The sequence below is a fragment of the Thermobia domestica genome, chromosome 11 (assembly GCF_964235325.1).
Source record: "Thermobia domestica chromosome 11, izTheDome1.hap1.1, whole genome shotgun sequence".
In the NCBI taxonomy this organism is placed as follows: Eukaryota; Metazoa; Arthropoda; class Insecta; order Zygentoma; family Lepismatidae; genus Thermobia; species Thermobia domestica.
In genome coordinates this window covers 249,895,724-249,916,743 of record NC_137464.1, presented here as the reverse complement: position 1 = coordinate 249,916,743, position 21,020 = coordinate 249,895,724, and the positions used below count along the sequence as shown (strand labels likewise).

The 21,020-nt window shown below is 38.2% G+C and overlaps 1 protein-coding gene and 1 non-coding gene across 6 annotated transcripts in view; both read right to left on the bottom strand.

Annotated features, from left to right (window-relative positions):
• Nucleotides 1–2,244: 2,244 nt before the first annotated feature.
• The window catches only part of RpL3 (ribosomal protein L3), a 35,434-nt gene continuing 16,658 nt past the window's right edge, over nt 2,245–21,020 (bottom strand). For 4 of the 5 annotated variants that reach the window (XM_081732004.1, XM_081732000.1, XM_081732003.1 and 1 more), the window contains exons 2-8: nt 19,621–19,813; nt 16,741–16,909; nt 14,705–14,840; nt 11,190–11,376; nt 6,128–6,330; nt 4,727–4,882; nt 2,245–2,454 (exon numbers count right to left, since the gene is read on the bottom strand). In XM_081732004.1, coding sequence (XP_081588130.1) covers nt 2,290–2,454; nt 4,727–4,882; nt 6,128–6,330; nt 11,190–11,376; nt 14,705–14,840; nt 16,741–16,909; nt 19,621–19,813 — 1,209 coding nt within the window. In that variant the 3' untranslated portion in view covers nt 2,245–2,289. Of the gene's footprint in view, nt 2,455–4,726; nt 4,883–6,127; nt 6,331–11,189; nt 11,377–14,704; nt 14,841–16,740; nt 16,910–19,620; nt 19,814–20,479; nt 20,549–21,020 lie in introns of those variants that run through there. The other variant, XM_081732002.1, reaches the window with a different exon arrangement.
• On the bottom strand, nt 10,739–10,818 carry LOC145665567 (small nucleolar RNA U83B). Its single transcript, XR_014127586.1, has one exon. It is a non-coding gene; the product is annotated as a small nucleolar RNA U83B (small nucleolar RNA).

Here is a 21,020-nt window from a genome sequence, read left to right as displayed (position 1 = left end):
ACAGTATACTGGAGTAAGATTGTTTGGTTCGAAACCCAGACAAGGAATACTTATAACCCTCCACGAGGTGTAAAGGAAAATGATGTTGACGAGTCTTAGGGGTTGTGCTTGTGAGCGTGGAAGATTTGAGGGCCATCACCAGCTTGGAGCTGAGATGTCTCGGACGTGAAACTAGGAAGACATGTTGGTGTATTAGAATATGTTAGACACCTCGCGCCAAGATGCAACACCTTTTGAGGCTGACGTTTTGCACCTCTGGTGTTTTTGTTCAGATAATCTTTTCGTCCCAGGTTCAAATTAGTAGATGTAAGCCATATACTGATTAAATTTTTTACTAAAACTAGCTTTCATCCTGTTTTTAAAGGAAAATAATGCACTCAAAAGTTTGTCTGGGAAGAAATCAAAATGAGTTGGGACCACACCTGGACACACATTTTCGCTCCGGTGCAGGGTCATGTTTTCACTCCAGGTGGATGAAGTATACCTAGAAAGAACAACTCCCTCCACATTGTGTTCAACACTTCGTCAGTGTTGTAACTTCTTACACGAAATACCAATAGTTTGTTAAGTGATTCTGCAATACTATATGATGAAAGACTTCTGCGACAGACTTTCACATTGCGTTGTGTTGAAGGTGCACTAGGGCAAAATTTATCAATGAACGTATGGTACTTTTGGATTAATTTCTTATAGCCTTAAGTTTCAGTTTTACAATAAGCAACACAAGCCATCTGTTCACTAAAAGGAAAAGAAAAAAATTTCAGTTAACCCATGAAAGACTAAGGAGGGGGGGGGGGAAGCAAAATATTGCCCGCGAGTTTTCATTTAGTTTACATGCATTAATATGTATTCAGTATTTTTGGGGGGTCATTGTTCGTTTTGATAAAAGTTCATTTTCTTTTTTCAACTGGAATATATACTACATTGTTTGTGTGAAAAAAGTAATTAATGTTGCGCAGGCCGATTTGATCCCCCCTTGGTCATAAGTGCTACCCATCTTCTCTCCCCAAAGTACTTTTCATAAGAAATTTTGTATAATATGTAAGCCATTTTACGCACTGCAATTTTTTTTTTTTTTTTTTTTTTTAATAAGCACAATTCTTTGAAAAGTTTCTTTTTAAAATTTAGTTCAACACGTTAACTCGAACAAATATATTCTGAAAACTACTTAAAACCAGCGCGGGCAAATTCTACCCCCACCTCCGTTCTCTTTGGTCCTTCATGTAGCAAATGAAAGCACGGACTTTCTAGGGTTAATAGTATAGATAGGATTTGAAAATGCTGAAATATCAGTTAATAGTACTGATAGGATCTGAAAATTAAGTTTACACGTGTAACAAATTACTACATTCTCATTAGCACTATTACTGCTTTTATTATCACATTGTGTTAAGTATTTGCTATTGTTAACTGAAAAATTCAGGTGTGCAAATTATATTTCCTAAAGTGTACACAATGACACCTGTCCGTCATTGTACTTCATATTCCAGCCCTAAAGACTATGGGCCTTACGCAGAGTCGTTGACACGTGGTTAGTGCCATACAAAAGGTTCGACTAATGTCTGTTTGCTGTGTAAAAGGTGTTAAGTCCAAAATGTTCTAAATGTTTATACTTGCTAATCATACGTCAAAACTACTCTGCACATGGCCCTATTAGATTATGAAGTTTATAGGATCACAGAGTTTAAAAGAAATACAAACCCCAAAAAATCTGCGCACACCTATGTAAAAATTTTAGTCACTAGAATATTAATGCATTTCTTTTACGTCTTACTTATGGTCTATGATCTTCCAAGAACAATTAATGGCAATTATGAAAGTAATTGATGGAATAAATGTGGAAGAAAATGGGAGAACTCCGAGAAAAATCCATCGACACTGTCGACGACAAACTCTCATGCCCTGTGACAACCAGGAAGCTATTGTTCCAGAGGTGAACATTAGCACAGCCATCAAACGCCAATATAGTTCTATCAAAACCAATGCTAGACTTTCTCCTACATGCATACGTGCTACTTTCGACTTTTACTTTATTTTTAAGATCTGAATTGCCGAAGCTATTGCCACAATTAATGAATATGTGTAATAAGCTATCCCTATAATTCTGTTACCATTGTCCAGACCCAGTCATAACTACGCTGCAATGAGAAAGCAAAAATTCGCTGAAGCTGAAAGGAGTCTACTATTCCGAGATGAAAAAAAAAAAAAAAAAAAAAATTAAAAGAGAAAAAAAGCGAAACAAGATTTTCCAACGTCTCCAATTTTATTCTTCGGAGCTATACAACAACATTAAGCTTTTTCTTCCTCCTTGATACGATCCTTCTTGAGCGGACCCATGAAGGCAAACTTGTCGGCAGCAGTCTGGAAACGTCCATGGCCAAACTTGGAGGAAGTATCGATGAATTTCAGGTTTATTTTCTCCAAGGCTGCTCGCTTCGTGTGTACAAGCAATGACTGCAAAAAGAAAGAACCAAGAGTCATTTCATGAAAACTTCGCTGGGACAACCACAGTTGCATATTTGAACTAGCCTCAGTTCTATCATTTAGTATCACGAATTATTCAAACTTAAAAGGCTCTTTAGATTTTCATCATTGGCATACATTGTCAAATATCTTCAAAATTTATCAATGGCCGTTATCTTAACTCGGCAACAATTTTACCAGTAGTGTATATATCAATGTCAGATACAACCTGTTCCACTAAAATAAAATTTATTATTGGCAATTAATAACAAAATTATTTACAACTATGCAATAGAATTCACTTTCAGCATCATATTTTGATTGCTTTGTCTATTCATGTGAATCGCATCTATAGACAATGTTTTAGTTTTGAAAGTTAATTATAAAGAATGCAGCCAACAAAGCATTAGCCTGGAGCCCCAATTTCATCTCCCCAGGAATTTGTCCGAACCTGAGTACAAGCGATAGCTTCAGATGCGTAGAACACACCTGTAAAGGGACCAGAGTGGTCAGATGCACCGTTTCTGCGAGATCGCCTCTTCACGCCCCGAGGGGTACTGTATAAAGTGTGCTATAATGGTCACAGGCACTCCGTATCGTATTAAACTTGTTTCTATCTCTTCTCTCAACTGATTGTATTCGTGTTTGGTGCTTATAGTTGCTGCAAAACAAAACTGACACTGCAGTCATTTCATTGCTTTATTACACTTATTTCATAAGAACAATGCTGGTCGATTTTATTGGATGCAAAACGCGAGAACGGAAGGACTTATTCGGCGTCGATCTTAACCTCGACGTTGGCGTCATCTCATGGCACCCCACACCGTTGAAACGTGATCTCTCAGGAACAGTGCAACTGACCACTTTGGTTACTTCACAGGCGTGTTCTACGCATTGAAAACTATCGATTGCAATCGCGTTCGGGCAAATTCATAAGAAGATGAAGTTGGGGCTAAACTTGGTCGCACTCTTTGGGTTATATCTCAGCTATACTACGAGGCGCACCCAGAAACTTCAGAAAGCCTGAAAATGACGCGTGTGATCACAGCGGTACGCGTTACACAGGAGTGACGAAGGGACACGCAGCCATGATCTGGTGCGAGCGCAGTTATGTAGAATCTGTGGAGAGACTGGTGGTACGGTAAATATAGCTGTGTGCATACAATCTTCGCCGAATGCAAGGTACACACGGTAAATTAAGTTTTCCCATGCTAAGAAGCCGTCGGCGTCCAAGAGTCACTGGCCGCTGTGTGAAGTTATGATCAGACGTTTTGAGTGGAGAAGATGCCACAGACAATTCAAAGCACACCGCACCAATATACACAACCGCAGATCAAGGCTGCTACCTCTCTCCCACCATCTCCCTAGTCCTGACTTCTTACCCAGTGACTTCCACCCCACCCGCTTCTACACCTGAAGATATTTCTCGCATGAAGTTTCAACAGCGCAGCTGAGTGAGACTTCCTATCTTTGGCAACGGAATTCTTTGTCAGGCATGCAAAAACTTGTGCCGCGTTACGGCAAATGAATAAACAAGGATGGTGTATATTATACAGTAAGTACTAAAAATCTGTCAGATATAAGAGAACCCCTTGTATTCCTAAATTGGTAAGCAACTGCATCTAATCTCCAGCTCTTGGTCTATTGATTTAATTCTTCAAGGTTCTGAATTCTATTTTGACACTTTTTGTTGATTTATTAGAAATTCACAATTTTTATCAATCGCCTATTTTACTTAATTCTAAAACTATATAAAAAAAATTAAAAAATTAGACAATATCCTTAAAAATCAGAAATACCTTCGAGAGAACATCGAAAAGTCAAAATTAAATACATCACGATGCTAAAAAAAATGTGAAGATCGAGCATTACGTTAAAAAAAAAAAATCTCCACAATCAACTTTTTACTACTCATAGGCTGATTTACGTGTAACAATTCGTGAGTGATAAAATATGCTAGCACTAGGTATTTTAAGGGAACTACCTGAATATATTAGAACCATTCACAAGTTGCACAACATTTTTTAAATAAGACAAGAAAACACTACCAATCACGTTACTTTATACTAGGGATTTTGTTCTTACATTCTGCCAGATTGACTATCAATAGAAGAAATATTAAATTTGTAACATTGAATTAATCTTGGAATATTTGTTTTGATTTGCAAATTGCTTGCAACTACAGCCGCTGCATATAGAATCAGGGAACTTGTTTCCACCCGGTATATCTACAATAAATCGACTAATAATGCCAAATAATTACCTTTCTAAGAGTAATCACTCTCTTCTTGGAGCCCATGCAACAACCTTTAATCATTACAAAGTCATTATTCACTTCACCATAATGGGGGAAGCCTCCCATGGGAGTAATAGTCTTCTCCGTCAAATCATATTCCGTTGAGGCATTGTTCTTCACAATCTGCAATGAAGACAAGAAATTAACAAATGTAGAAAACAGTCTTACTGAAAATGGAAAATTACTCGAGCATTGTGTTAAGGACTGTACCTGGCATGGTTTTTCTTCCTGTCACGGCTCAATGAGCTACAGGAAGCTGATGGAATATGCCATGTTATCGCTCACACCCGTAGGGGGCAATATTAATCTTTGATGATGTGACTAAGAACACACTGCACGAGATCAAACAGCTCCTGGGTCACGCTTGGCCTTGGTTCTACTCATACAAGCAGATCCAGGCCAATCATCATACCTTCCGCTTAAAATATAGACAAAAGACAAGAACTAAGAGAAACCAGAAACTCGCAATTTCGCTACTAGATTGAGAGACATCCTTGTTCTCCAGCTTAAAAAATTACGCTTTCAATATAACTGACAACTGATTTAATACAGAAAAAGCTGACCAATCTCATTCGTAGTATTAAACTGCTATCCTTTTCTCTATTTTATACGTAAAGTTTGATGACCAATTTCATCTCAGCCGTATCGTAGTTTTCACGTAATCCAGAACTAAAGTTTTAAAATTCTACTGCTTTATATAAAGAACTTTGGCTAAGTTAAAGGTTGATTCATTTCATAGAAAGTATCAAAGGGAAACGCCACAAAATTATATGAGAACCAGACGAAACAATTTATTCCGAAAAAACACTGATACATACGCTTTCCAAGAAAATTTATCACAAACGCACTTCGATCACCTATATTTTTTTTTTTTCTAACCTTAAAAGATCAGTCACGCAAAGAGGAACAAAGGCATTAATTTCACTGAATTTCGTCAGCATTTCAATGGTACAGATTAATTTCATGCCTTTTATTTAGATCAGATTGGTGTAATTGATTGCTCAAATTCAGCACTAATATACGCAATGCTGTAATGGATGAAATGGATCCATTATAACAACATGTAAAATAATTCGAAACACCTTTAGGAGTATATTGGACGCCCATTTAAACAAGCCACATATAGTATCCTATAATATGGTGTACAGCATACAGCAACATACTATTCCTGAGAACCACCGTAGTTTTCATCAACGCAGAACCTTACTGAGAACAAACTGAGGTCGAAATACTATTTTTTGTTTTCAAAATATACTGACGAAGACTATTGTGGCTCGTTCAAAATAGTTTGTCGCTCCTAACGGTATTCCAAATGGTTACAGAAGCCCACTGACTAATTCGAAAATTCAAATATCCAGAATTCCTTACCTTTCCATCCTTCGTGTGAATACCCTGTCCAATACGATAGATTTTCTTATTCATCTCCGTCCGATGGTGGAAACCCTTTTGTCCTGCTCTAGCAACAGTGAACTGGACTCTACTTGGATGCCAAGCACCGATACAAGCTACCTTTCTTAGACCTTTGTGAGTCTTACGAGGCAGTTTCTTCGTATGCCATCTGGACGTTACACCTGAAACAAGATTATTCTTAACCACAACGTACAGCAATATTAAAAGTTATCTTAAGCAGACGACATATTGAATCTACCAACATATCCTTAAAGACAATCCTACAACTTTTGTTAAAGTATTATTGAGTAACTTAATGGTTATCCCAATCTTCAGGCAAAAATGAACTGTTTGTTTTACAAGTAATTTTTTACATTTATCCTTCTACTCTCCCTAATTTAGATACGTAATTGCTATAGCATGGTTCTTGAACAAACCTTTGTAAGCTATGCTTTTCAATTCGGAGGGTTAAAAAAAAATGAAAAAAAAATATATATATTTATAGAAAAATATACATTTCACATTAATAGATTTTCACGAAGGATACCAACAGGTTGTCAACTCATTCGCAACACGATCCGCAAATAAGAGTATGCTTAGGCTTACCATTCAACCTTTTAAAATTTAACAGACAGCATTTTGCAGCTTTACGCGACATAGGACTCATGAAAGGAAACAACTTTTAACTCATGAAAGGAAGCTACTGTAGTAAGATGTTTAGTATTATATTGAAGCACCTTCCCATGAGTGCACGAGTGCTCTCCCACTTCTGGCTGCTCCGTGAATACATGTAACAACGCTGTGTAAGAAAATGCCTAGCAAAATTCATAGGATTAACATTAACTCTTTTAAGTTTTTTCGTTCGTTTTCGACCGATATTGTAGTGTCTTAAAGATTCGATTAAAAGAGAACTACGAATGCTATTTAGTTCCGTTTTTTCTATTTTCCAAGAGAGGAGGCATTCAAGAAAGCCTTGGAAGGGTCTATACGCTTCCGAGCGTTAGAACATAGGTGGTATGACGTAATCAATTTACAAATTCCCTTTTTTTACTGAGGTCTAACTTCAACATTTTTTGGTGAGCTTCTCTTTAATCCTAGAATCCTAACATTTTCCCTAAACAATCAGTGGACCAATTAGTTTTTAAGAGATTTTTTTCGGATCTTTTCGTCAACATAGAAGGGGGGTTCAGAGGGACAAAAGGGCCAAATATCACACTTTCGCGATTCTTGCTCCGCTCGGCTACATGATAGGGACATTTGAGTGGTACTTTCTGAAAGCCTACTCGATTCGGAAGAGAACGACGTATGAATCATCATCTTACGATAATTAGGGACGTATCAGGAAATTTTTGAAGTTTGTATAGTATCCTTGGGAAATTTCGGAAATATTCGCAGAAGAGGAAAATATTATTCCCACCCTTAGTATTGAAGATAGGAGATTGCTATTTGGCACAAGTAATTAGTACCATAAGGAATATTTTTTAAAGTGATTTCCAGATCTCTCTGTTAACCCTGGGCAGCGCCAGAGGACCCCAAAACGAAAAAAAGGGATTTTTTTTCTGCAAAAATCCCTATTTTCCTCACTTGTAACATCCATAGGGACATGCGGGTGATACCATCTATAAGCTTACTCAATTCTAAAGAGAATCACGTATGTATCGCCATCCTACGAAAATTAGGGACGTGTCGGAAATTTTCCCTATTTTCCTCAATTTTTCCCTTCTTAGAGATGTCCGAGGGACATGCGGGTGATACCATCTGAAAGGCTACTCCGTTCTGAACAAAACTACGTATGAACCATAATTTTACGATCATTAGGGGCGGGTCAGAATTTTTTTAAAATTTGTAGGGTGTATGTTAGGGAAATTTTGGGCGTTTTTTGAAGCTCTCTCAACATGGGTAAAAAATTTTCCCGTTCTTACTATTCAAGACAGGAAATTCGAATTTGTCACAAGTAATTAGTACACTACGTAGTATTTTTCCAAATTTTTGGAGGTTTGTGCGCAGACCCGGTAGAGCCTCAAACTTTGAAGTTTTTCTTGGTAAAAAAAAAAAAATCCCGATTCTTCCTTAAATAATTCCCTTCTGGCACATAGGGACATGTAAGTGGTACCGTTTGAAAGGCTGTTCCATTCTGAGAAAAACGAGGTATAAACCATGATCCTAGGATAAATAGGGATGACACTGTCGCTGCTTATCCGAGACTCAAGAAAAACGCCGAAAAAGGGAAGAATTTAAAAGGGTTAATGATTCATTTGTGAACGAATTCGCCAAATGGAAAATCCCAAATGCTGATAGAAGCATCCGGTGTTAAATGTATGTCCCCAGTCCTTGAATGTACAATTCCTCGGATGGAGGACGGGATGTTAAGACCATAAAATAGGTCACTATCTACATATATCGACAAGAGTGCACGAGGCGACTAGACGTGACCGAAAAATGTGATTGCACTGGTTGAACTGAACTGACGGACGGATTATAGATGAAGTTAAGTACGAGGAAAATTGTGTTAAGATTGTGCCGAAAAATGTCTCGCAGTAAGTGTAGTCAAGAATTTTGTGAAGCCATGTTACAGCACATCGAAACTGAACTACACCTGTTGGAATTAATTACCTTCGACGAAACCCGGACTTTACCTACGACATGAAAGATGGCAGCAATTCATGCAGTGGACGTTACCTGGTTCTCCCAGACCGAAAGAGGCATGCATATCAATTACAAAGACAATACCAGTGTTTTGTGATATTCATTGATGATGCAACGTTTGAGTGTCTCCGTAGTAAGAACTCAATCAGCAATAGTAACGTGTGGTCAAAAAAACAGTTTAATGGGTGGCAACACTGGTATATGGAACAGAATGGTGGGTGTCGCCACGCCTATGTGTACAGTGATATCTTGAAAGGGAAACAGGGAAGACTCAGAAGGAAACAGACACGTGCAGAGCCATGGCTGCGTCGGAACAAGAGGAAAGGCGAAAAAAAGTTGAATTGTTCCTTGAACTGCACCCTGATGTTCCAGTTGCGGAAGTGAAGAAGAAGTTCGTAGGGCTTGAATATGCCAGGTCGTGGGTTTATAAAACAATAGGAAGGGTCAAAAAGAAATGCGGGAAGTGGACGCCCAAGGATTACTTTGGATAAAAATCAAAGGCGGTCCCTTGCACGCAGAATTTCATGAAGGCCTGGTGTATCGCACAGGTGGATGGGACGGAAGTATGGCCATCACCATGCAACGATGAAAAAACTAGTGCAGAGCATGGGGTACATACAAAGGAAGCAGCGAAATGCCCCCAAAGTCGACGAGGGCCAAGCAAAGAGAATGACAAAGGTTCGTCACTCTTTTCAAAGGAACCAGAGAACGTCCATTTGCACTTGATATCGTCGATGATGAGAGTTACTATCCGTTCAAATGCAACAGGCCGTTGAAGTACTTCAAGAAGGGAAAGGATACAAATCCGGACATCAAATATAACAGGAAGGCAAATTTTGCCCCAAAACTGATGGCATGGCTCGCTGCTGGACCCAACGGGGCTTTGGAGCCATTTTTCATGACCTCTGGGGGTGCCATCAACTCGAATACATACATAACGGAGTGTATCGAGGCCCGACCGGTACCATACATACAGGAACATTACCCAAATAATGATGGATACGGGTTTTGGCCTGATTTGGCATCAGCTCATTATGCGAGGGCAACTGTCGCAAAACTTGACGAGTTGGGAATTCGGTACGTTCGCAAAGAAAACAACCCCCCAAATGTGCCGCAACTGCGCCCTATTGAGGATTACTGGGCAACTCTCAAAGCTTTGGTCTACGCCAATGGATGGGAAGCAAACTCCAAGGAATCCCTGATCAACAGGTGGAAGAAAACCTTCTCTGAACTTCCTTCCCAGTATTGGCAAAACTCTTCCTCAGGCATACATAGGAAGGTGCGCTCAGCTGCTAAACATGGACCGGTCTATGCAGTTCACGTCCAGCATTTACGTGCTTTCACTGACATTATTGTAAGTGTATAATAGTTACTTGCTGAAACTTTTTGACCACACGTTACATTGAGGTCTTCCTGGGAAAGTGATGAGATGAGGGCTCAATTGTGGGAAAATTTATCAATTCTGCACCATAAGGTTGTCAGGCAAGTTTGTGCATCAAAATACCACTACTATGGATCAACCTACTCACCTATGGCACCACGTTACTTTGAGAGAAATCTGAGCCCAGGGGGATCACACCAAAAATTCCAACAAACCAAGTTTGACTCAATCTGTGCACACGATTATTGCAAACAAAAAAAAATTCTGGTAAACATTCCTATACAGTATTTTACATGCCAAGATTACTTCTTATTGGCAAACACTCAAATCTCGTGCACATCCATTCCTCAAATCATCTGACTTGATCCACATAATACTGAGCACTGAAATGATTCGCTTGATAAAACTACTACATAACAATCGAAAAATCTCGTTGCATTATCCAAATTACTGTGTACTCAATCATTTCCCTACATGCACATTTGATGTGCACTACAAAATTTAAAACATGCCGGGGTCACGATTCAGTATTACTCGTAATGGAAAAGAATTAGTAATTGTATGAGGATATCAGAAGGAAGGCAACATTTCAAATATCCACAGTACTCTTCAGTACAGCGCAAATGATTCATCACACATCCTCATGCCATGCTACAGGGTTCAAAATACACAGGCCAGGTTTTCGAACGGAATCAATCCTGTTTTTAAACCATTATTCCAAGTGACAACGTACGAGAAAATTTATTTGGGTAGATTGTACGACTACTATCTTCTTAGAGTTAAAACTAGTAACTGCGACTAAGATTTCTTTAGTTAGTAAATACTTAAATAAATAGCGGAAAGGAAAAAAAATCTCTGGGACACTATAAACTGACCTTTTTAACACTTCTCTACTACCCTTCAAAACGAACCACCCGTCGTAATGGTACCATTTTCTCGCATGATGTCACTTCGGATCTGAATTATGAACTTTCATGTTCAGAATTATTTTTACGAACATAAAAAAACGCATACCTTTGTAACCCTTTCCTTTGGTCACACCAATTACATCAATCATTTCGTCCTGGGCAAATACACTGGAAACTGGAACTGGCTTCTCCAAATGCTCTCTGGCCCAATCAACCTTCTCTTCAATGGTGCCTCCATTCACCTGGATTTCCATTATGTGAGCCTTCTTTTGACGCTTCTTCAACAATTTCATCTATGAACAACAATATTTAGGTTAATAACAAAAACAGGACTGTTACATTTAAGTCAAACTTATGACTACAATTTATGAGTATGAATTACAAAAAAGGAAAAAAAAAAAAAAACTATTTACTCGTCTGTGTGTGTGTGTTCGAGACAAAATCAAGAACTAGTCGATGGAACTGATGCATCATCATTGATCACCAGGATGCAAAAGGTCAAAAAAGTCAGGAAATGTTCAGGAATTCTTCGTTGATGGAGGTAGAACCGGAAGTGAAAAAAATCACCCATTTCGGTTTTAACGTTTATCGCTATAGGGTAAAAACTAATAGATACAAGCTGCCCTCCAAGAATATACCTTCATTCTAATAGGAATATATCACTTCCGGCTTCAATTTGAAAATATGAAGCCATTAAAAAATGTAATAATTGGTTGCCATGGTAAGTATTTGGATGGGGTTGAGGGGAAATTTATTGCTGATGAGACTGGAGAATGCCTGCAACTTAAAAACTTGTACTGCGCTGTAGATCAGTTTCTGCACGGGAAGATATGGGTAAGGGAAAATTCAGATGTTGACGAGGAGATTATGCCACTGGAAATTTCACTGTTGAGCCGTCAAATAATTCAAACTTCAATTTCCACGTTGGGTACACCAGCAAACCAAACTCTTTCCCGTGATGTACACTGATACTGCTACTTGCTATTTAGAAAATAACCAAAAAACGAAATCACATACAGTCACCTAACATTAATACATACGATGAAACCAACTGTCAAACACCCAGATAATTTTACTGCATAATTCGACTCAGTCCTATCAAGTAACTGACAAGCGATGAAAATTAACTTCCATTACAAGCATGGACTAATATTTAATAGAGGGTAATTCTGAAAGTGATATCCGTTTTGCTATAAACAAACCCGCGTGGGTAAAAAAAAAAAAAAAAAAAAAAAAAAAAAAAAAAAAAAAAAAATAATCTTATTACACATGAAACGTACAGCTGTATTTTCTTTCAACATAGTTGCCCTAAATGAAACACCATCCGGGAATTCCAACACTAATTTGAAGATACTCGTAGTCAGCAAAGCGCTGATCCAATTCTTCATGTGAGTGAAAAGATTAAAATCAAAACTAGTGAAGTCCAGGTTGTACAGGGAATGATCAACTACGTCCGACTGAATTGGCGCAGGAGGTCTTCCGTTGGCCGAGCACTACGAGGGCGAACGTTGTCAAGCAACCCACCACCCCAGATGTCAGCAGACTGCGATGTTGAAAGAAATTTTAAAGCGTCCAGTAAATTTTAGAATTACTGCACCATGTTCTATTGATTAAGATTCTCTTAGCATCTCAACACTGGTCACAACCTTCCTCTGTATATTTGGAGATGCGGTAATGACCCCATGTCATTTGGCTGTTTTTCCCCAGCGTTCAACATAAGCCACCCTGGTCTCGTCCTCCTATTACCAGTCTGTTCAAAAACTCCAGCCCTTCCGTATTTAAAAGTTTAATGAGAACCTCGTTAATAGTTAACTATTTTGTGGATCTCAATTTTCGGTACCCACAGAGAAAAGAATTTACTGTGGCAACCCCGTACAAACCAGTCCGAGAAATATACGGTCTTGTTCATGAAGTTCAGATTGTAAAATCGACGGTTCTCACGAACTTTGTCGTCAATTTTCACAATCACAAACTACAGAAAGCCTACTACTACTACTAATACTACTACTACTACTACTACTACTTGGTTCATCATGAATGCATGCTCTTGAAAAATCTGAACCTCTGGCGCAAGACTTCCAGTGTGTCGGTCGTATACAAAAAACAATTCAAGATGAATGTCCAGCTGACATCTTTTGTCCAAAAAATCTCATCCTTCCGCGTATCTCGCACTTGCTTGGATTATCTTCCAAGTTTTGGGACGCTCACACTTACGAAACTACGATGCATCGCTAGCAGTTCGAAGCTGATAATCACAGATTGGGTGATGTAATAACGTTGGCATTCTGCCCATCACTATTAGCGCAACGCCACAATAGCTTGTCGCTACTTTCCGAATTACCCTTGTATTAGTTACTTCGCTTTTCATTTAAAAATTAAGAAACCACTTATTACACTTAGCTGCTTTAATCACACTATTTGTACCAAAAAATCAATTATTCTTACCCCACATGTAATTTATCAACCAAAAGTTGCACATCAATATGCAACCACACCGTTATCTAGAACCCTTGTCTCTTAAGGATCAATATTGTACGAGATCAATAGCAAAACAAAATTGTACCTGGCATGGCTTTTCTCCCTGTCACGGCTCAATGAGCTACAGGAAGCTGATGGAATATGCCATGTTATCGCTCACACCCGTAGGGGGCAATATTAATCTTTGATGATGTGACTAAGAACACACTGCACGAGATCAAACAGCTCCTGAGTCACGCTTGGCCTTGGTTCCACTCATACAAGCAGATCCAGGCCAATCATCAGATACAATTAAGCAAATTCTAGTCATGGAAGTTGACCACCTCTTAATATCCACACACTGCCTATCAGGTAGAAATGCTCGTTCGTGAACTAATAACTGTCCAAGATAAAAATTCTATTCTTTTCGTAGTATTAGTAGCTGAATAATTTTAGACATTTTAGCGAGTATCCATTTCCAACCATCACGGAGACAAATTACTACGCAATGAGATATTTACGGTATTTTAGCTCCAAAATCATTTTTTTTTTTAATTTATATATGAATTAAGTTTTAGAAGAAATATTACGTGAAGTCTTCACACTCCTACATTCCCCTATAAATTTACGTTAGTATATATATATATATATATATATATATATATATATATATATATATATATATATATAAGAAGTGCAATTAGCATGACAAGTCCTATATTTTTATCCTGCAAGCATCTGCGAGTATATCCATTTTAAAATTTTACTGATCTATATTCAAACACCTAAGAAACCAATGCAAAATTGACTGTAGGTCAAGTGTATTCCATACGCTAAGTTACCTAATATTAGAACTCAGTTCGAATGCCCTTCGCATTAACTAACACGCAAAATACTTAATTTTGGTAGTCAGAAGTTAACTGCTCTATCTATTGCAAAGAACAGCATTCAAGAGTTATTGTAAGCCTCACTTCCATGGTGCTGAAAGAGGACTCCATTGCAAGGCAGTTCTACCCATTCTGACTTTTCTTCATTTTATGTGAACAATGTACAGCCAAGTGTGCCCCTGCTGGAGCTGCTGTCGACATGTACTTATTCCTACGTAAACTACACAATTCGCAAAAAATTACAGTACTAATATATAAATAGAATTAATATACTAACCTGTGTGTGAGCAATCACACGAATAACTTTGCAGTATCGCTTCATTTTCTTCAACTGTTTGTCGATGTCCTTTCGACCCAGGTCATCTTGCCATTTTCTGGAGGCCTTGGTGAAAGCCTTCTTCTTGGACTTGTACCTGTTTCATACAAACAGGGGGCATGGACAGGTGGAAAGGATTCAGGGAAACGGAACAGAAGAAGAGAATAATTAGGGAACAGCCTCATCGTAATGAGCGGAGACCAATTCCCCTCGTTCGGTCACAATTATCAATTGATTTCCGAACTTAAAATATTTAGCTCTCATCAGGGAAGGTGGCCCTGAGAGGAGAGTTGTACATTAATTAGTAAAATCGTTTAAGTTAGGAACATAATTACTACTGAAACTATAATGGAAAATTTATGACTAAACAAGAAATTTTACTGTGTACTAGACAACACAACATGCACGAGAACTAAAAATCATCTAACGAATAGTTAAATTTAAATACCACTCAATACTAGACACTTTCAACCTATCTGAAAATTCTTTTGCACTAGTTACATACAGCTCAATACTAGAACCTTTCTATTCCAAGCGTGCTCCTTCTGGTAGTGTTGTCGATGTGTCTTTTCCTGTACCTCCCTTGAAAAAGGGGCAAGTTCCTGTGGTCGAGATCTTTCAATTGTCGATGCAAAAACGTTGCCACAATGAATTATGGGGCGCGGTGGCTCAGTGGTAGAGCGTTCACCTCCGGTGTTTGAGGTCCCTGGTTCGATCCCACCTCGCGCGGTGTGGACTTTGTGGTAAACACCGTGCTCGTGGGTTTTCTCGGGGTTCTCCCGTTTCCTCCCACTTTCATTCATATCACCGTCTCCTTTAGCCTAACTGGCATAACCGCGGGACGTTAAAGATTTCATTTCATTTCACAATGAATTATTTCACGGACTTCGCAGTGTTCTGTCTTGTTAGCCATTCTAAGTAACCTACGATCTTCACTCGTCAAGAGCAAACGACCGAATGACAAATTGACAACACATCTGAGGTCATTCACTTCTTTTCCGTGAGCAAAGGGAGTAGAGGGTGGGACAAACTTTTCGCATATTTTCAGGGAGCACACCTGAAATAGGCATGCTCTAGTATACTTTCAGGCTAGTATTAGAAAATTTTGCTGCATTTTATTTAGAATTAAAAATTCTGAACATGCCTCAGTCCGCCCTAGAATAAATCTGCAATACAAATTAAGACATCTAAATCATCATTGGCATGTCGAGTATACCTAAATTTAAAAACCTATCAACGTTTCTAAATAATGGATAGAGCTGAAAGTTACAAATTAAACTACCTCCATAAATGAGATACGTTCATAAGTCTGAACTAATTATGCTGATCATATGATAGCAATATATAAAATAACCCCAGAAACTACACTTAATATGGTAATCATAAAACCGTCAACAGTAAAAATAAGATGATCTGCTTTTACTTCAACATAAATCTAGCATCAATTAGTGACCGGATGCTGGGCAAAATGCCTATTTGTTGAAGATAAAAATGAATCCGCTTTAGTTCATTTGGATGTTGAAATTACAGAACTTACATCCAGGTAAAATTAAGCTCCAGAACGAGCTATCGTAATAATACCACTGCGAGAAATCTGAGCGAGTCATTGAGGCTTATTAAATGCTCCCCCAAACTTAAAAACTGGATTCAAGGGTTCTTGCGTGCCTCGATTACATCCCAGTAAAACTTGAATTTTGAAAATAAGATTACAATTATAAACTTGAAGAAAAACCTTGTGGAATTGCAATGAACGACCTCTTTTCACGGACTGCCAAAAGCATTAAAATATATTTAGACTGTTGTGGTGATACGGTAGGAATAATCAGATGCATATGGAAAGAATTTGTTCTCTACGAAGAACGAGTAGATGTTTCTAGAACATTTGAAAAACATGACAATCTCAATATTTATATGTTCTTGACAGTTTATAAATTATTTCGATGGTATTCCACGTCTTATGCTCCTAACCATTATAACCAACAAAGTAAAATAGTTACCAGTTCTTATAAAATCTTCGTTTGCAGTCTTCACTCAAGTGCTCAGCCCAGACGGTGACAAAACTACGCAAGCCATGAGGAGTCTCAAGGTATCCAACAATGCCAACAATAACCATGGGAGGAGTTTCCAAGACAGTTACCGCTTCTACGATTTCCTTCTTATTCACCTCTGAAAAAAGAATAGGAAAAAAAAAAACTTATAGACTAACAATAATCGGGCTTATCGTAATACCTATTAAAATAAACATTTTATAATGGGAAATTAAATCCACTTAATTTCCAAACACGTCTGTACTTTTTTTTAAAAAAAATCTATTATCAGGTAATCTAAAGTAGAGCTTTTTGCGCACGAGACTGTGTTAGTGTCCCAAATCTGTCGCAGCGGGCCTAATATCATGGCATCTGACATCTGAAGCTACTAAATGTTAAGTAAAAATAAGAACTTTCAGCAAAACAGTTACATTTTGGAATTTTATTTCGATAAAGGCACAAAAGCTGCGTAAGTCCGTGAAGAAAATTGTGCTGCTTATGGGAAAGACACGTCACATTAGTTCCGGAAATTTCCATGTCCAACATGTTCTCGTAGTGAGTCACCGATCACTTATTCCGGCAAAAGGCGGGCAAGATCAGTGTATAAAGTCATAACCACGACAACGATCTAAACATTATTACCAAACTACGGAGAAAACTGGCTAGAAAAAGGAGCTCGACGTTAGGGTGCCAAATGTTCTGACAAACATTCACTCGAATTTCTATCTGCAAATCTACTGCAGCCATTTCTGAAACTATTCATGACAATTGAAACTCGATAACCTACAACAAAAATCTTGATCGAAGCTAGGACATGCTCCACAGTCTCATACTCATGCTTAGGTAGTTTCGGTTATGTGATTGTACTGGAAGGTCATGGTGGATCACGAACTCTACCGCCGGGACCCTGTAATGTCAACAAGTGCGTGTGCACCTAGAATGTCAAAAGAGTAGACCGTAACTAGTCAACAGAATTGGTATAATATACCACGCAGACAATACCAGAATTTTATTGTCTTGCAATACTTGAAATAATACATCCACCGTACAATCCGGAATTAGCACCGTCAGGCATTTGCGTAACTGAATGGTGATATGTTAATTTCAACGGAGGATTGACAACTACTGTGTGTCTTTTGTGACCAGAAACCACAGGAGTTCTATAGCGACGGGATCAGAGAGTTGCCGGAAAAACTGCATTTATCGAACGAAATAGGTATATGTTGTTTAATTACGTTATTTTCAAATCATAGCGTACTCTCAACTTTAACCTCCAAAAGCTCAGCCCTTTTAGATAACTTGATATATAAGAAATGGACAAGGAACTTCTATGCATAATCTACAAATGAGTAACAAATTTACATACATACAACAGTATTAGTACACACTCAGGCTATTTGAAAATTCCCCTGTGTTACATTTGGAATTAAAATTTTACAATAAACATGCCTCAGTCCGCCCTAGAATACATCTGCAATACAAATTAAGACATCTAAATCATCACTGGCATGTCGAGAACACAGAAGCAAAGTAGTGATGGTATTAAAATTGCAAATCATGCGCAAGGATCATTTACTATATACAGTAAGGACACTTCTGGATGGTACAGTTTTGCCGTAAATTTCCATATTGGTGCACCATCCAGAAGTGTCCCTTATTGTGCATGTTCACCAAATAATGTAAGGTTTTTATAATTAAGACAAAAAAAAGACCTAACCTCATATTCATGGAGAAAAACTTGTTATTCTATTGCTCGTTGACAATTTTATCCCTTACCTAATGCACTGTTAAACCGGGGACATCTAGATAGGTTCCTTCCTATCTGTGAAATCCGTTTAAAAATTAATCCTCCCTTCAAAATAGTGTAAACGTGGCACCTACTGGAAATACTTTATAAGGTGGAGATATGTTTCCCTTATTTTGAGGAATTGGTCGTACTATATTCTTGTCGGAAAGAGATGCGTAATGTTTAATGAATTACAAGAAATTCTTCTAGCAGAGTGAACTGGGAATTCTTGATGGGCGCTCTTAAGAAGGTTGGGTTACAATACAAAGATCAAAGACACTTATGAAACAAACCAACTAGTACGTGTTAGAACAGGGGAAGAAATAACAGAGTGCAACTGATAATATAGGGAGTTCGATAGATGCCTCCCGGAGACGTTGTTTAACGTTAACATGAAACGATAGTGGAGGAGGACCTGGATAATGAATACTGTATTTCAGTAGGAGGTAGAATGATTAACTGTATACGATTTGTAAACTGACGTCATAGAAGGTACGGTGCGAAAGTCTGCAGTTGGTGGATAGTATTAATCTCTCCATCGTTAGCTGAAGACGTATGGGTGCATGGAAGCCCTTCAGTTTGCAGTTAAGTGACCTGCCAACAATCTCAAAACTATTTTGAGAATGCGAACCTACCTTCCAGTTTGGCAGCATAGATGTCTGAGAAAGTTCCCAGCACGCAACGCAAGATCAAGTTTTGTAATGTATACCTAATTAAAATTGCCCCAGGAGTTCCCGAGTTATGCTGGAATAGACACACATCCATTTATACATAATAAAATACAAGAAGAATTTACTAGTTATATACATCGAATCTTCAATGCACGATACTAATGCATTTTATATATATATATATATATATATATACAACAGTATACAGTGTAGACTACAAATATAGCACCCCTCTTTTCCATGAGATTAAACTCTTCAGAACTCCACAAGACAGTCTACCCCCAATATAATTATACACCTATAAGTAATACTGAAGATAATATTCTCCATACAACAGTTACAGGAAAAAATAAACACATTTAAGTTATACATTCAACTTTTAAATAAACTTACTTGATCCAGGCCTGTCAGCTTCTCTTACAACGTGCGTCATTCCTGCTTTATAACCAATGAAGGCTGTCAAATGAACTGGTTTGGATGGATCGTCCTTGGGGAACGCCTTCACCTTACCACGATGACGTCGAGAACGCTTCTTTGGGTAGAACCCCATAGAGCCATGACGAGGCGCACTAAACTTACGATGAGACTGAAAATATAAAAAAAGCTTCGTAATTATCTTACATAATTCTACACTTATCCTAGTCTAGTGCACTTTAACCATTCCAGGACTAACTTCATAGGAATCAACTAATATTTCCATACCCCCAAACGGCAAGAATGAATTTTTATTGGTTCGTATACGTAAGTTTACGTGCTCTTTCCAGTGGTCTGAACGGAAAAAGTATATTACGTCACAGCAGCAATCGGTTTAAGAGTGCATCAGATATTGTAGCCTATCTACCGCACAATATACAGGATTTCAACCACAAAGTGATGTTGACCACCAAGTAGAGACAAGTTTATTCCACTTACGACGTATGATAGCTGTTTGTTACAGGCTGATACAAGTCATAGGTTACCTTCTGTAATACCTCAACTTTCTCATTCATCTGATGAATACAAGCCAATAGTAACAAACGCAAACCAATACTTAAAAGTCAGTAGTTCCAGAAAGTAACAAATTCAAATAACTGAAACATGAAGACTACAGAAACAGCCCAACTACATGACAACAGTATTGTCGGAATTTCAATGGCTGTCAATCTCCCCTATGTAATGGCTTTAACAGTGGATCAGTCATACTGTTAAATGTTTAAAAAAATAGATTCAAAATTGTACAGAAAAAAAAAAAAAAAAAAAAGCTCGCACTGACCTGACCGTTGCCACATAACCTGTTCTTCAACCTCAACAAAATTGTACCTGGCATGGTTTTTCTTCCTGTCACGGCTCAATGAGCTACAGGAAGCTGATGGAATATGCCATGTTATCGCTCACACCCGTAGGGGGCAATATTAATCTTTGATGATGTGACTAAGAACACACTGCACGAGATCAAACAGCTCCTGGGTCACGCTTGGCCCTGGTTCCACTCATACAAGCAGATCCAGGCCAATCATCAAATTTTCTGCTACTACATTAGTAAAACATTAACGCTACCTTTGCTTGATATCCATTCCCTTTATATGGTGCTGTATAAAGGTTAAGCATACCTCATCCTGTACAACCCTAAAAATTATTCATTCTGACCGTTAAGCAGACCTGCCGTGTCGTGCCAAAACGCTGTAACTTTGGCGGAGAAGTTTTGCGAAAATGAGCCTAAAAGTTTACATTCGAAAATGTGATCTTTATCGTGTAGAACCAGTGTATCTTGACTTTGGAAACACGTGGTTACATGTAATGTTACGTAAATGCAT